This window comes from Toxotes jaculatrix, chromosome 15, assembly GCF_017976425.1.
Source record: "Toxotes jaculatrix isolate fToxJac2 chromosome 15, fToxJac2.pri, whole genome shotgun sequence".
In the NCBI taxonomy this organism is placed as follows: Eukaryota; Metazoa; Chordata; class Actinopteri; family Toxotidae; genus Toxotes; species Toxotes jaculatrix.
This window is the reverse complement of record NC_054408.1, coordinates 5,078,483-5,095,132: the sequence shown is the minus strand read 5'-3', so window position 1 is coordinate 5,095,132 and position 16,650 is coordinate 5,078,483. Positions and strand designations below refer to the sequence as shown.

At 37.5% G+C, this 16,650-nt stretch overlaps 1 protein-coding gene across 2 annotated transcripts in view; it reads right to left on the bottom strand.

Annotated features, from left to right (window-relative positions):
* adcy5 (adenylate cyclase 5) overlaps window positions 1-16,650 on the bottom strand; it is a 76,289-nt gene that overhangs the window by 12,054 nt on the left and 47,585 nt on the right. Inside the window, exons 8-17 of one of the 2 annotated variants that reach the window (XM_041057395.1) lie at window positions 15,633-15,770; window positions 11,331-11,353; window positions 9,174-9,333; window positions 8,044-8,141; window positions 6,520-6,607; window positions 5,743-5,859; window positions 5,400-5,558; window positions 4,383-4,567; window positions 4,236-4,256; window positions 3,792-3,924 (exon numbers count right to left, since the gene is read on the bottom strand). In XM_041057395.1, coding sequence (XP_040913329.1) covers window positions 3,792-3,924; window positions 4,236-4,256; window positions 4,383-4,567; window positions 5,400-5,558; window positions 5,743-5,859; window positions 6,520-6,607; window positions 8,044-8,141; window positions 9,174-9,333; window positions 11,331-11,353; window positions 15,633-15,770 — 1,122 coding nt within the window. The remainder of the gene's footprint in view (window positions 1-3,791; window positions 3,925-4,235; window positions 4,257-4,382; window positions 4,568-5,399; window positions 5,559-5,742; window positions 5,860-6,519; window positions 6,608-8,043; window positions 8,142-9,173; window positions 9,334-11,330; window positions 11,354-15,632; window positions 15,771-16,650) is intronic. The other variant, XM_041057396.1, reaches the window with a different exon arrangement.

Below are 16,650 nucleotides of genomic sequence, written 5' to 3'. Positions count from 1 at the left end.
TTTTTTTTGACTTTTTTTGGCCAATTTTGACGCCTTACAATACTATGACGTTTTTTATGACATTTTGAGGTCAAAAAATTTTTTGACTTTTTTTGGCCGATTTTGACGCCTTACTATACTATGACGTTTTTTTATGACATTTTGAGGTCAAAATTTTTTTTGACTTTTTTTGGCCAATTTTGACGCCTTACAATACTATGACGTTTTTTATGACATTTTGAGGTCAAAAAATTTTTTGACTTTTTTTGTCCGATTTTGACGTCTTACTATACTATGACGTTTTTATGACATTTTGAGGTCAAAAAAATTTTTGACTTTTTTTGGCCGATTTTGACGCCTTACTATACTATGACGTTTTTCATGACATTTTGAGGTCAAAAAAAATTTTGACTTTTTTTGTCCGATTTTGACGCCTTACTATACTATGACGTTTTTCATGACATTTTTAGGTCAAAAAAAATTTTGACTTTTTTTGGCCGATTTTGACGCCTTACTATACTATGATGTTTTTCATGACATTTTGAGGTCAAATTTTTTTTTGACTTTTTTTGTCCGATTTTGACGCCTTACTATACTATGATGTTTTTCATGACATTTTGAGGTCAAAAAAAATTTTGACTTTTTTTGGCCGATTTTGACGCCTTACTATACTATGACGTTTTTCATGACATTTTGAGGTCAAAAAAAATTTTGACTTTTTTTGTCCGATTTTGACGCCTTACTATACTATGATGTTTTTTATGACATTTTGAGGTCAAAAATTTTTTTGACTTTTTTTGTCCCATTTTGACGCCTTACTATACTATGACGTTTTTTATGACATTTTGAGGTCAAAATTTTTTTTGACTTTTTTTGTCCGATTTTGACGCCTTACTATACTATACTATGACGTTTTTCATGACATTTTGAGGTCAAAAAAAATTTTGACTTTTTTTGGCCGATTTTGACGCCTTACTATACTATGATGTTTTTTATGACATTTTGAGGTCAAATTTTTTTTTGACTTTTTTTGTCCGATTTTGACGCCTTACTATACTATGACGTTTTTCATGACATTTTGAGGTAAAAAAAAATGTTGACTTTTTTTGGCCGATTTTGACGCCTTACTATACTATGATGTTTTTCATGACATTTTGAGGTCAAAATTTTTTTTGACTTTTTTTGTCCGATTTTGACGCCTTACTATACTATGACGTTTTTCATGACATTTTGAGGTAAAAAAAAATGTTGACTTTTTTTGTCCGATTTTGACGCCTTACTATACTATGACGTTTTTCATGACATTTTGAGGTCAAAAAAAATTTTGACTTTTTTTGGCCGATTTTGACGCCTTACTATACTATGACGTTTTTCATGACATTTTTAGGTCAAAAAAAATTTTGACTTTTTTTGGCCGATTTTGACGCCTTACTATACTATGATGTTTTTTATGACATTTTGAGGTCAAATTTTTTTTTGACTTTTTTTGTCCGATTTTGACGCCTTACTATACTATGACGTTTTTCATGACATTTTGAGGTCAAAATTAATTTTGACTTTTTTTGTCCGATTTTGACGCCTTACTATACTATGATGTTTTTCATGACATTTTGAGGTCAAAATTTTTTTTGAGTTTTTTTGTCCGATTTTGACGCCTTACTATACTATGACGTTTTTCATGACATTTTGAGGTCAAAAAAAATGTTGACTTTTTTTGGCCGATTTTGACGCCTTACTATATTATGATGTTTTTCATGACATTTTGAGGTCAAAATTTTTTTTGACTTTTTTGGTCCGATTTTGACGCCTTACTATACTATGACGTTTTTTATGACATTTTGAGGTCAAAAAAAATTTGGACTTTTTTTGGCCGATTTTGACGCCTTACTATACTATGATGTTTTTCATGACATTTTGAGGTCAAAATTTTTTTTGACTTTTTTTGTCCGATTTTGACGCCTTACTATACTATGACGTTTTTCATGACATTTTGAGGTCAAAAAAAATTTTGACTTTTTTTGTCCGATTTTGACGCCTTACTATACTATGACGTTTTTTATGACATTTTGAGGTCAAAAATTTTTTTGACTTTTTTTGTCCGATTTTGACGTCTTACTATACTATGACGTTTTTTATGACATTTTGAGGTCAAAAATTTTTTTGACTTTTTTTGGCCGATTTTGACGCCTTACTATACTATGATGTTTTTTATGACATTTTGAGGTCAAAAAAAATTTTGACTTTTTTTGTCCGATTTTGACGCCTGACTATACTATGATGTTTTTTATGACATTTTGAGGTCAAAAAATTTTTTGACTTTTTTTGTCCGATTTTGACGCCTTACTATACTATGATGTTTTTTATGACATTTTGAGGTCAAAAAATTTTTTGACTTTTTTTGTCCGATTTTGACGCCTTACTATACTATGATGTTTTTTATGACATTTTGAGGTCAAAAAAATTTTTGACTTTTTTTGTCCCATTTTGACGCCTTACTATACTATGACGTTTTTCATGACATTTTGAGGTCAAAATTTTTTTCGACTTTTTTTTCCCGATTTTGACGCCTTACTATACTATGACATTTTTTATGACATTTTGAGGTCAAAAAATTTTTTGACTTTTTTTGTCCGATTTTGACGTCTTACTATACTATGACGTTTTTTATGACATTTTGAGGTCAAAAATTTTTTTGACTTTTTTTGTCCGATTTTGACGTCTTACTATACTATGACATTTTGAGGTCAAAAAAAAATTGACTTTTTTTGTCCGATTTTGAACGCGGAAGTGATCCTCACTGCTGAAACCTACAACTCTCCCCTTGGTTCAACACAGGGATAAAAGAGTAAATGAAGACTGAATAACATGGAGCAAATAATCACTGCTACTTTTGGGTATGCAGTGAAATATCTTGACAACTGGATTAAGACAAAATTTAGTACAGCTATTTAAGGTTCACAGAGAATACAATAATGGACTGCACTGGCACTGAGGGTACACAATTACTACTGTTTGATACTGTTATCTCCATTGATGTTTACCAGCCTCTGGCCAATTTTCCCTATTTTAACCTGAAGTACTATCTATCTAGTACTATCTATCTAGTATTATCTATCCGTCCCAGAGCTGCTAGCATGGCTGGAGACTCTTTGTCTCATTTTATACTAACCATCAGTGACAGCAGTGAGCTGGAAAATAAAGACTCCTCCAGCAACTGAAAGTTTTTTAAGATAAATAACTTGTTTATCCCCTTGACTGGATTACCGACCACAGGCAGCACAGCGTGCTTCAGTACCTCCGTGAGATGTGAAAGAACCCTTGAGCATCCCTCAAGACATTTTATTATGCAATTAATACTTCACTACTCATTTGAGTATCCAACACTCAACCCCTGGTCTTTACACTGTTCATTCTCTGAGAACAGCCGTAGCCCATTTGGATTCACAACACTTACAAAGGATTCTAATGAAGACTCAAGAGTCGCAGCAAAAAATTAAACACAGAAATCGCACAATCCACTTTCCTGCCTTTGTTACAGCTGCCATTTTCCATGAAGGAGCACGATTTAAACTTCTCAGAACCACCTTTCGAGCCCTGAACAGTGCAATAATAACAACAAATTTCTTTTATCTTCATTGACATTATGTGATATTCAGATTTTCCACACATAACAGATAGTAATTTACCTTAGAATATGAGCAGAAAACCACAGGAATGTGTTTTGGCTTTTGGACTTTTTTCCTGCTTTTATCCCCCGAAATGGAAACGAGTCCCCCACAGCACATTTATGTCCCCAAGATACAGACACCAACCTGAAGCTTCCAGAGGAAGTCGAGCCTGGCCGTGGACTCCACCTGCTGAGCATGAAGGTAAAGGGCGAGAACGAAGACAGTGATGACCACTGGGGTCATGATCTTCAGAGGAACCTTGGAGTCCACCACACAGCTGGAGGTCAGAACAGACACACATTAGGTTTTCACATGTTGAGTACTGAATGAAGTCAATCAACACTTCTGATCTAACATACAGGTGCTACATAAAGTTGTACGATATAGATGTAAATGACGACTTTGGATAACTGTAACCCAAAATCAAGCTGCCCTCTCTGTCTTGGCTCATTAGCGTTAGCATCTGTTGCCAGCAGGTCATTATAGTTACATTTGTGCCAATGTAGTGATAATGATGCTGTTAGCTTAATCAGATGATGCAGGTGACGCTTTGGGTCTTGTGGTAATAGGAGTTGCCATCAGGCTCACCTTGTTCCATTCATGTGCTCGCTGTGATGGGAGGAAACAGACAAAAGCCAATCAGCTGTTAGAGCAAATGCAAACAGCCAAAGATTTAAACATTACAGGTGTAACAACACACACAAACACACAGACAGCAGTAATGAAGTGACTCACACAGCGTTGATGGCATTGGCCATGACCAGCAGGTCCTGGTTGTCAAAGAGGCTGACTTTGGGCACCTCCATGATGAGAAGGTATAGCAGCTCAATGAAGAGCATGAGGAACAGTTTACCGATGCTGCTGACCTGCAGGAAGACTGAGCAGGCCAGCAGGCTCAGCAGCACACAGGACGAGAAGTACTGAGGGAGAAAAACGTGGAGAGAAAGGATGTTAGGAAAGACACATTTGTTTTTATGTTTGGATATGAAGAGACACATCCAGAGGTATTATAAAATACTCAGCAAACCCACAATTTTCACCACTTACCTGTTAATTTTAAACATGACTGTGCAAAATAAATGTTAACAACTAAATATCAAATGTTATACCTGTAGTTACCTGCACTTAGCACACACGTGTTCTCCTGCTGCTCAAAATTAAATAATTTGTCAGAAGAAACGCATTGAAATCTCAAAATATATAATTGTAACAGTGTCAAAGCAGCAGACTGAACGTCTCTCTTCATTTTATTGCAGACATTTGGTTCTAAAATCAATAAGGTACTTTAGGTATTACACACAGTGAGTCTGTTTGATAAAAAATCCCTTATTTTATCAATGAATTGGCTGCCTGACTAGTAGAATATGCAGCATATTTTGCAGTGATAACAACAAGCCTGCCTAAATGTTGGTATCAATATATTTGTTCAAGTCAGTCGCAAATATATAATGTTCATTTTTTCATGCACTAATGCTTATCATTAACTGGCCTTACTGTTACAGACAAATTTGCTGCTTGTCTGAGTTGAATTTTTTAAAAGCCTCATTTTGCACCAACTGCAGTAAACTTGCATCTGTTCTGCCTCATTTGCTTTCTTACACTTAACTTGCATATGTTCTTGGCGCCTCTAAATTTGTTGCTGAAATAAACCACATGATAAACTACACAACAAACACCAGAAGTTATGCCGAATCAGAAATCACGCCGTGCAAATAAAAGGACACACACAGGGAGAACAAGTCACACCTGTACCTCAGGAAAGCTGCAGATGAGGATGTCGTCTCCACAGGGGCTGTGCTGGGAGTCCAGGCTGTAGTTGAGGACGTGGGCGTGGCAGGCATTCACGCTGTCCAGGCTGATGTTGAGCTCAGCTTTGATGCAGCTCCGCAGGTCGTGGCTGCTGCAGGTGAACTAAACAGTGTCAAAAGTCAGTGATGACAGCTGAAAGGACATCAGGCTCCTTCACAGAATAAAAACTGAGAAATGTGAATTGTTCTTGAATACAGTGTGAAAATGTCCAGTGCTTTGAAAAAGAATTTCATGACAAGTGAAAAGTAGCATTTTTCTTATAGGACTTCTGTTGATGGGAACTTACAATATTGATGAAAGCAGAAAGAAAGACAATGATGATTGTAAAGACGCCCACCAGGGTGCTGTTCAGTCTAGACTGGACTATTCTCTTAGAAAGCGTCTGCAGAGGGACTGGGAACAGCTGGGTGAGGAAGAGAGTGATGGGTAAAGAAGGGGAGATAAAACAAGTCAGCACATAATTTGACCCACTGCAGCACCGTTAGCTTACATATCATTTTATCTGCAGACCCTAAATAAATATGTCCCACAAGGAAACATACAGTATTCTGATACAGATACTTAAACCATATTTTCCTCATCTATTATCTGATTAAAGGACTGACACCAAAAATTTTTATATCGCTAATAATATCTATATGATATTTTCAAAGGCAAAATGCAGTCACATGATGATGCGTTAAAAACTCTTATCTGAAATGAACTCGCTATGAGACCAAAAGCAGAGTATATCAAGATGTCTAAATCACTGACATTATCTGGAATCAATAGCGAGCACATCATCAGACCAGCAGCCTGATAAAAGATTTAACAGATTGGTCTCTATTACATCTGAGACTGAAGTTCTTTATAAAGGAAGGAGAACCAGTAAGAAAGAGAAAAGCTGTCAGTCCTTCTCTTTACCTGATCACATTTGAGATAAATATTTTACAAAACTGCACCCTTGTAAAAATCCCATAATCGCTCCGATCACTTATTAATCTGAGATCAACGTGTTTGATGTTCTACACAAGGCAGAGAGTTTATGTGGCATTTTCATTCATTACGAGCAGAGACAACTCACCCCAAAACAGCAGTAGACAACTGAGACGAACATGACAGTCGTCAGGACAATTAGACAGGTGATAAAGAAGCCGATCATCAGACTAGAGCTGCAGACAACAAAGAGATAGGATGTAAGCACATACATATGTTTATTTAAGGTTTACTGTTTGCTGATGATGATGACCCTGTGTCAGTGTAAATTATATGGAAGTAAATTTTATATTTGTGTGGGTGTGACAGGAAGGGACACCATCAGGAGAGAAATACAGAAAAAAAAGAAAGTGTAGAGACAATGAAAAGATGAAGGAAAACAGATGAAACGATGAGACACAGGAGGCAGTGAGGAGACAGCGTAGGAGGGACTCGGAGGAGGACCGAGAAGTAGAGACAGGAATAAAAGACGAGAGGGGAGTGGTGAGATGAAAGGATCGCGGAGAAAGGTTAATAAAGAGCCCGGCTAAAGAAGATCAATACTGAGAGACGGGCATGGAGAAAAGTCTGAGAGCAGAAGAGATTAAAAAAAAAAAAAGAGGAGGGATCACCTAGAGACCAGATCTGTCAGAGCTATCTGAATGTGGCTGATGCTCATATGCAGCTACGCTGATCTGATTTGATATTCTGTTTTACTACTCGTCTGTACAGCTTCTGTGTTATGAAAATGACTTCTCCCTTTTTTCACTTTTAAAATTCTGGTTGTAAGGCTAAAGATGGGAGAACTTGCAACAGACTAAAGCAATGTGAGCAGCTCCAAGATTAAAAGCATACACTGAGCGTTTGGAAAGACTGGCCTCAGCTGACACGTTAAAGAGAGTGCCATTCGTTTTTAAAGTGGTACATACATTTCACCACTTTAGTAAGACAGTTTGTAAAGAACTAGATACCTATATAACTAATGGATTTATTAATAGTTACTAGATTGGACATTTCTAATGGACATTTATTAATGTAGCTGGCCCTAGAGCAAAGCACAGTTTGTAGGATTTACAATAGATTTACATCTCTGGCACCATTTGGTGTGTCTAACCCCATTAAACTTGTTTTTAGTGATGGAGCTGTTTTGATAGATGTCAGTAATTACTATACTCATAACATTTTACAAAATGTTATCACGTCCAACGGGAACAGTAATTGTTGTAATAAACTAGAAATATACTTTGATTCACCAGGAATCAGTAAGTCTTTATTCACGTCCCTGGCTGATCAGTGTTAACACTTCCACACATTATGTTTTAATTACAGTGGGCTCATTATGCTGTCCACAGTAATAAAGCCCCTGTAAGTAAGTTGTCTGACTGTGATATTTACTTTAAGTGGTGGATGCTGGTGTAAGAAGGAAGGGGACACATGGATGATTTTAGCATCTGTTAAGCCTGATGTTGGTTTAATGACAGTAATGACAGACACGTCTGTGAAGAGCCAAATTACTGTCATCCCACTTTTTAATTACAACAATTTGAGCTGGTAATGGGGGACATATTTAAGTGAAGGGGATGAAGAGTTAAAAATGAAGTCTGCTCTGCAGTGTCTCAGAGTATTGACTCACGGTGGCACAATGACGATCTGGATGAAGCAGATGAAGAGAAAAACGAGGGAGGCGCAGGCCACGTAAGCCCCGAACCTCGAGTCCACCTGTTTGGAGTACTGCAGGACGGAATGAGAAGAGGAGAACAGGTTTTACTAACAGATTAATAACATTACCCTCTGACAGCAAACTAAAAAAGATGTTATAATCAACAAACCAAAAACTTGACAGTTGATACTTTTGACTTTTGAATTTCCTTAAATTTTTGTACTGTATTCTTGAAATACTACGGCTTTAAGTTTGAAATCAGCTTGAAATCCTCAAAATGTTTCATCTTTATTCACAAAGACCTGGGAACAGTGGCCCTCATACTGCAGTGCACTCGAGACTTGAAACTAGAAAGAAAAACTTTAAAGGCTCAAGTTTTAAACTCCAAAGCAAAAAAAAAAAAAACAGTAAATAAGACACGACAAGGGTTTGAATATTTGATTATTATGCATCTGCACTCAAAGAGTTTGGTGTCAGTTACATAAAACCAATCAAATGCTGTCATTCTAAAGATCAGCATGTGACCTGAAAGTCTTATAGAATGACTAATGATTTTCTTATGAAGACAAACTTGATTTGGACTCAAGGACTTGAGACTGAAACCTGAAAAACAACCCAATAAAAATACATCAGCTGAACTTTGTTTTGAGACATAATTCATTAACAAATACTTCTGTTAAGATTTTTAAAAACAATTTGGCTATTAAAGAACTGTGAGCAGCATATGTACTAAAGTCAACATTTTACAGTTGGGGGAAAAAAAACAAAACAAGGACGTTCCCTGGAGGACAAACTTCCCAAAATGATCTCATTTCTGTGCTGTAACTTCTTATTCCTAACTGGCTGACATATACGCTGCGGATGCTGGTATACAATATCCTCGCTGTCCCTTGACTGTACTTGGACTTGCTTCATAAGTCTTAAAAATAGCTCTGCATATTGGTGCTGGAATGAAGTGAAGCTCAGACTGAGGCTGGTAGGAAAGAGAAAGCAGGAGAGGGGAGATTGCTTGTCACAGCCAATTATTTGCTGCTATATTGGCAGTGTATGTCACCGTGTGTGTCATCGTGTGTGTGTGTGTCTGTGTGTGTGTCTGCCCTAACCTTTTTCTCCAGGTCAGGCTCTCTGAAGGTGAGCAGGAATTTCTTGACGTGTTCAGAGCGCAGACGGTCGATGCTGCGTGCGTCGATGGCGCGGCCCAGGAACTCGTCCACCTCGTCCTCCGGGTTTAGGTTTTCCTGTGTGTTTCTGAAAATGAAATGCCTGAATAAAACAAGATGAGACTGAGTGACGTTTACATCTCCAGAAAACTGAAAAAGGCTCTTAAGAATTTAATGCCAGTGACGTCTAAGGGAAACTGAACACCTGCAACTGTGAAGCTGTGAAGTCCCTTTCTACAAGGTCAGCACAACTGTAAATTAAATACACTCCATCCATAACTGCTGTATAGCCATCCTAACAACCTGCTGTGCCCTGAGGTGCAGTAACATTCGGGTAATTGTATTCAAAGTGAAAAGCAGCAATTGACCTGAAAGACCATCATTACCCTCGATTCCAAAAGTCTCTGTTGAGTCTTTGATGAGATGTTCATCTTGGACTAAACACTAAATCTGCAAAGTGTCACTTACATTGATTGCAATTTTCTGGACTTGTTGAACAATCAAACAAATGTCCCTGTCCAGACTCAAACTGGGGACACTGTGGTTCATAATTGACGTCTTAACCCCCAAGATACAGGGGTGCCCCTACATTAAGTCCTAATTCTTGGCAATTAAGGTCTTCTTATAATGGCAGTGAAGATTTCTTTGTAGGAGTTTAAGGAGGCATTTTTCACATCTGAATGGTCTGCCTGAGGTCACAGTTAATGATACTATGACAGAACTAACTAAGATTTCCAAACTAAGCTGTAATACCATATCTAGTGATGCCTTTTAGTGGGGCATGATAAAAAGGCAGCATGTACTTTCTCTCAACTCTGTCAAAAGCTGTCAGTCTGCATAAGAATTAGGATTTGCGTCGCAGGCCAGAGCAGAGGTTGTCCGTGTGGATGCTCCGGCTCAGTGTGGTGTCAGAACAAACTCACAGATACTGAGCAGTTTGGGAGGAGAGGAGGAGGAGGACAACTTCATCATGACTGCGGCTCTTTGATCACTGACAGCCTTTGGGTTAAACATCCCCTCCTCTGTTGTTTTTACATTCTGGATGTGACAGTCGTCACTGCACCACTTTACGAGCATCTCTGTCTGACAGCACCAGTGACAATGTCATTGAATTTAGACAAAATGGTATTAACACTTTTTGAAAAAGGACTTAAAATCTGACAAAACTTTCTCACAATTACAATCGCTGCTGGACAGATGGATGTTGTTAAGTTTAATACCAATTAGCAGCACGTTATCTTCTGCAAAAGCTGCCTGGCAATCATGAATTTTGCATCTTGATTTCTATAGTAACATGTGATGACTTTAAGCTTTGCAAAGAGGCCAAATAATTTATGCCCAAATTTGCGGTGGAATCAGCCACAAAAGCTGCAAACTTACCAAAACAAATAGTCTCAGAAAAACGCATCGACAAAAACTGGAGCTTAATAGTAAGTAATAAGTAATGTCTGCAAAACTATTCTTTTTTTAGCCCCTGAAAACTTGGTTTCAAAGTCTTTCTCTTTAACATCAAATATTAACATCTAATTAAAAAATAATCAAAGTTAAATTGATTATTTTAATAAGTTAAGGATCTTTAATTTTTCTGGCCTTTGCAACAGTGATTTAATTACTTCAAAATTAAAATTTTCCATGAGGTGCTTATGTTATTTCGTGACCGCCTGTATTACCAAGCATCCTCTAGCTGCTTGGTATCCAGGAGCACAATGCTTTAATGTTACCATCTGGGTTTTGTTTATGCTTGTAAGCATCTAATGGGTGTTTATGTCAGCAATAAGAAGCTATGTTCCTTTTTTTTTATCCAAAGATAAAACAGCAATATAAACAAATCCACGGTGATGACTCTCTGACTCAAACAGCAGCTTTAAATTCATTATTTCTGACTTTCCACCAGAGACTAACAGTACCAATTACTAATCCTTTCAGGGCTCATGTTTGTTATTGATTGCAAAGTGGTCCATTGAGTCTGTTTAAAGATGTCTGCCTGGCACAGGAGAAAGAAAGAACAAGTGCGGATTTGTGTCAAACAGGTATAAAGACGCAGCAAAGAGCCAGAAGAGAGGGAAGGCACAGTAACGCTGAAGGACAGTCACTACTTACTTGTCCTTGGGGTCTTCAAAACCCTGCAAGACAGAAAAAAGACAAAAAAAAAAAACAATTAGATGGAAATAACAACTTCTGAAGTTCCAGCAGTCTCACAGCAACACCTGGGAAATTGATTTCTTACCTGTTTTGAAGCAGACTGGGCTCTTTTTTTTAAACTTTACTCTCAATTATCACATTAACAAAACTGAGATTTAGAGATCTCTATGGATTGGCAGGATAGTATTATTTTTTAAAAACAACTAGGTAAATTATAAAGCACAAATGCCAAACAGCTTCTCAAATGTGAGGATTTTCTGCTTTTCTCTGTTTTATACCAGTGAAAATTAAATATCTTAGGGTTTTGGGTTAAATATCTTTTGGGTTTGGGTTTGTTGTTTGGACAAAACAAGCGATTTAAAAGATCACTTTGGGCTCTGGAAAATGTTTTTCAGATATTTTAAAGAAGACAATGATAACTGTTAAAACATGAGTAATGGGCGGATTAATTGACACGAAAAATAATTGTTAGTTGCAGGCCAGAAATCTCTCATCTGTTGGAATCAGGCTCAGTCTTAACTTTTACAGTGATGCCCACACAGTTTGAAGCTTTGCAGACGAATTATCTATAGTACATGGGCTTATTTTAATTAAATACACAAATTAATGTATGAATTATACAACATTTACAAAAGTTTTGATGTCACTATAACTTCTATTAGACCACGCTACAAATAATTTTAATCTCCCGGGTATCTTTTTTCTTTTAATTAAAAACTGAGTTGAGGAGCTTCAGCCCACCAACAATCCCTCTGATTGCACATCTGCTTGTTCAATTTAATAATAATTATCGCATTCAATACTGGCATTATAATTTGGAAAATTACAGTTCTTCTCCTGATGACATAACATCAGCCCCCTAAAAGCTAACAAGCTGACATAAATAATTGGTATGAGCCAACGAAAATGAAATAAAGCAGGAAGTATGAAGGGAAAGGTTCCCTGTGGCTGGAAGCAAAGTGAGCAGGAAAAAAAAAAATCAAGCAGGCATCGGCTAAAATTGAAAGATATTTGCATCAAACTGGGCTGAAGATTGGCAGCGCTCTATTCTTATCTCATCCATTCTCAGCTCAGCACAGCAAGAAACAAAGACTGTGGTCAGATGTAAAAGTTTTCTGCACAGTTTTCCAGATCCTGAGATCAGATAACGGAACAAAACAAGTCAATTAAGTCAGAAATGTAATGCTGAAAAATGTGGGGCTCACAGTGCTGAGGAGAGACCAGGAAGAGGAAGAGTTTCTTTTTTTTTTTTTTTTCCCCACTTTTTCTTCTCCCAAAATGCACCTGAGTAAAAAAGGTTGGTCATTGAAAAGATGAGAAACGGACGACAAAATGATCTGCTGAAATCTGCTTTAGCACCTTACTCTTTCTGTAGGTGTGTGCAGATTATGATAATCTTCCAGCATTATTCTGACTGATGATAATCTGATCCAGTGATTCACATTAAATAATCATCCATTGCTGTCCCTCTGCTTCTACTTCCATCAGAAATTCTACTTAACAATATCATTTCTGTAAATTTCCTTCATTTTATTTAATGCATCACACTCAATTCCTCATCATATCATTTCACAATCACAGACAGTCTGTGCATAATATCATGTAATTTCACTCTTTAGATAATAAATGGAGTCATACATCACTGAGTGGTTGGTTCAAGAGTTTCCTTCTAAGCTGAATAATGAATCAGTGAATGGATGAATCAAATTAAATTGTTCAATCAAATTGTTGCCGTTGGTTTAAAAAAAACTACAGTTGGGCTTTGGTATGTAGTTCACATGGTAAATTTATACTAACAGCTATAGCACACTATACAAAACATTATAGCAAACCCTCAGGTTTGGGATGCAGGCAATTCTGCTATTTAAATAGCTTCACTAATCTTACTGTATTTTGATGAAACTTTTGTCTCAGTATCCAGCTTTAATGTGAAGGAGAATAATAGTAATAATAATAATAATTATTATTATTATAATAAATGTGATCAAGACATTTCTACATTTTGAATGAGATCTATTCATTTCTAACACAGGCTCTGGCTTTGGGCCTCCCTGCCCCCTTGGCCTCATGTGTAGTAAGCATTCTCATCAAACTGTATTACAACAAAGTGAGCTAACGCGTCTCTCTAGCTTCCTCTTGTGGATAAAAATGTTAATGTCACTGCTGAAGGAGAACCAGGAGCACAGCTGGCTTCTATGTGCAAAGGTAAAAGCTAAAATATCCTGCATGTTCCACTGTTTCCTCTCATCTTCCCAACATCAGAAAGGTTGAACAAACAGTAGAAAAGGAAAGTACATGTGTAAAATCCTGGATGCCTCATAAGTCATTCACAGTCCACTGCTCAGCCTTGTCTGGGTGGAAAGAGAACTTCCATCCGTAACTCCCCTCCCTTGCTTCCATCTATATAAAATTACTCTCCCATGCCCTCTGTGCGTCTTTGACTCCTCACTCTCCACACTTATCTTCAGAGCTCGCCGGGTGATTAATGAGGAGAACAGAGATAGAGAGGGAGAGAGTGATAGGCAGGAGGAAAACAGAGGCTGAAGATGAAGAAAGGCTGAGCTGCGGCAAATAAAATTGATGTCAAAAGTGCTAATGTTTCTGCAAACTTTGAGGGGTCTCTGTGAGTCAGGGCGTAAAGAACACTTTGGTGACACACGTCTGACAAACGAAAAAAAAAAAAAAAAAAGCCACACAGCAGCCACTGACACGATGTCAGGACCAGTAATTGAAAGTACTCACCCAGAACAGCAGCAGATAAGCCTGTTTTTCTTTTGCTGTAGTGTTTCTGTTTTTTTACTGTCAAAAAGGTCAATTGTCAATCAGCTCGGCATCACTTTTTTTTTTTTTTTTTGTCTTCTGAATTTCAGAATTTCACTAGATGGCACTCTTTTCTTTGTCCAGTCATATTGAGTGTTGATAACAATGCTAACCGCTTGATGGATTTATTCTCAACAGAACTGAGGGTGACATAAAAATATACCAGTTACTGATGTGGACATAATATTTGGACTTAATATGAATAATATGCACCTCATCTTAAGGAAATGACAAGTAAAAAAGGTTTTAGCTAATGTATTGCAGTATTTATGTATGCCTATCATGTACATTATATTTCTGTTAGCCATTGTGAAATTTCGCTTTGATTATTACAGCACAAGTTATATGTGTCAGCATTTTTTCCGCCTGGCCTTTATTTTCTTATCCTCATATATAATGAATGCATCTATCAAATGGGATTTGCAGAGTTTGCAGTTTATTTACTGCTCTGCCTGGCTGATTGTAAGCTTATGATCAGCTTTAGACTTGAAGTATGTTATAATATTAATTCAATTCTATTTATTATTTTAATTGTTGCTGCAAAGTGTGAGATATCATTATTTTTGGTCCCTGGGCTGAGTCCACAGGATCCTACACTTCCCACACTGTAGCTTGATAGCTCTTTGGTAAATTCCTGCCTCTTTCAAACTCAGTGACCCCAGACTGGAATGGAGGCTTTCTACAGTCTCCAAGACCAAGCTGAGAAAACCCTGATGATGCCACAGGAAAAAATAATTCACAAGGTGAGCAGTAAGTTCTGCACGGTCCCAATTTTGATTCAGAGTGTGTTGAACAGGAATTTAAAACATATCTACGGGACTGTTCATGAGGCCTGGCCTGCCTCATTTTCCTCCCTATAATAGATTCACTGAGGGAGGTGGGTGGACTGATGATACAGATACAAAGAAAAAAACAATTCTCAGTATGTGTGTTTCAAATGTGGGTGCATCCATTCACTGAGTGAGTCACTGTTTGCACGGTCACCGGTCACATCACTCTGCTTCATTTCTGAATTCTCTGCTTCTCATCCAATTCAAATTCAGCTCAGGAGAGGGTGAAGTTTGGAGGATAGGGGGTCTCTGGTTTTGCTGCTTAGCCGGCAGCAGTAGTGGACCGACAATTTGTTGTGGTACCCGCTTCATTGCAGCTGCCTACATGTTGCTGTTGTCTCCCTGAGAGCTCCTGAGAGCCTCTCAGAGCACAAGGTGAGGTGTGAGAGGCAGAGTGTGCTATGAAGAGCCACTGCTCCTGCTTATCACGACTGCAGATCAAAGGATTATGGGTATTAACAATGTGTTGGCTTCATCACCAAATGAGAGGTGAAATGAGATATTGGCAAAAGAGTCACCTGGCTGCAGCACAAGCGTAATAGAAATGCTACAAAGCAGATGGTCGGGATGCTTTTAATATAACAATGACCACTTTTTAAATTTTCCTCACCATCCTCTTCATCTCCTTGGAGACCTGGTTTCCGGCCAGATGGTTGTAGAACGGACGATCAGTCCAGTGGCCGCTGTTGTGGGTGACAGAATTGGTCCTCTGTCGGTTCATTTTGGCTATCATCGCCTTCTCCTCTTTCTGTAAGAGATAACGATGCAGAATATATTTGCTAAAGGTTGACAAACTTACTAAAACAAACAAAAGATAAACGTTATTTACAGACACAACTGACACTCTTGTTCAGCTGACGATCTCGCCTCTAATGGACCGTTTACTTGCATCTACAAACCAAGAAAAAAAGCAATTATAAGCTTTTCTCAAATGGATGGAATTAGATTAAAGCTCTAACAGGATCGAAATTAGATCAACTGACTTCTTGGCAATTGGCAATGGCAATTGTAAAGGAAAAATAATCAGTTTCAGCTTAGAAAAAAAGGTTGCGGACATACAATCTCTATTTTACTTTTTACAGATCTGATATTAAGATTGCATACTGTCTCTAGGATGTATTTTACAGAATTAAAAATATAAAAAGTGATCAAAATAATTAGATTGTACAATCTTCTTTCTGTCTTATAGCATGATCAGCAAAATGTAAGGAAGACACCACTTCACATGACGTGCTATCTATAGGCACAGCTTGTGATTGTGCTGAAGGACAGAGACATCTGATAAAAGCAGTACAGTCACAAACAAACAGGAGACTGAGCAGTGAAGCAGAGAGGAACTCATTCCTCTCCAAAACACCGTTCACGTGTGACAGAATACCGGTTTGTAAACAATGATAAAGCTCAATATGGACGGGCCTGTGGGATGGTTTCTGGGGATTTCTGGAAAGTTACATGGTGTTTTTTTCTAAGCCTTAACACACCTACCATCAGGCCTGCAGATTAGACCTTTCCATCCAATAAATGGTGAAACTACAGAAGGTCTGCACTGCAAACAGTATTTTTAGAAGGTAATTTTTACCTACCTTTTTCTGAAGCTGTATCAGTTCAATTCTTAAGATTAAAACTGA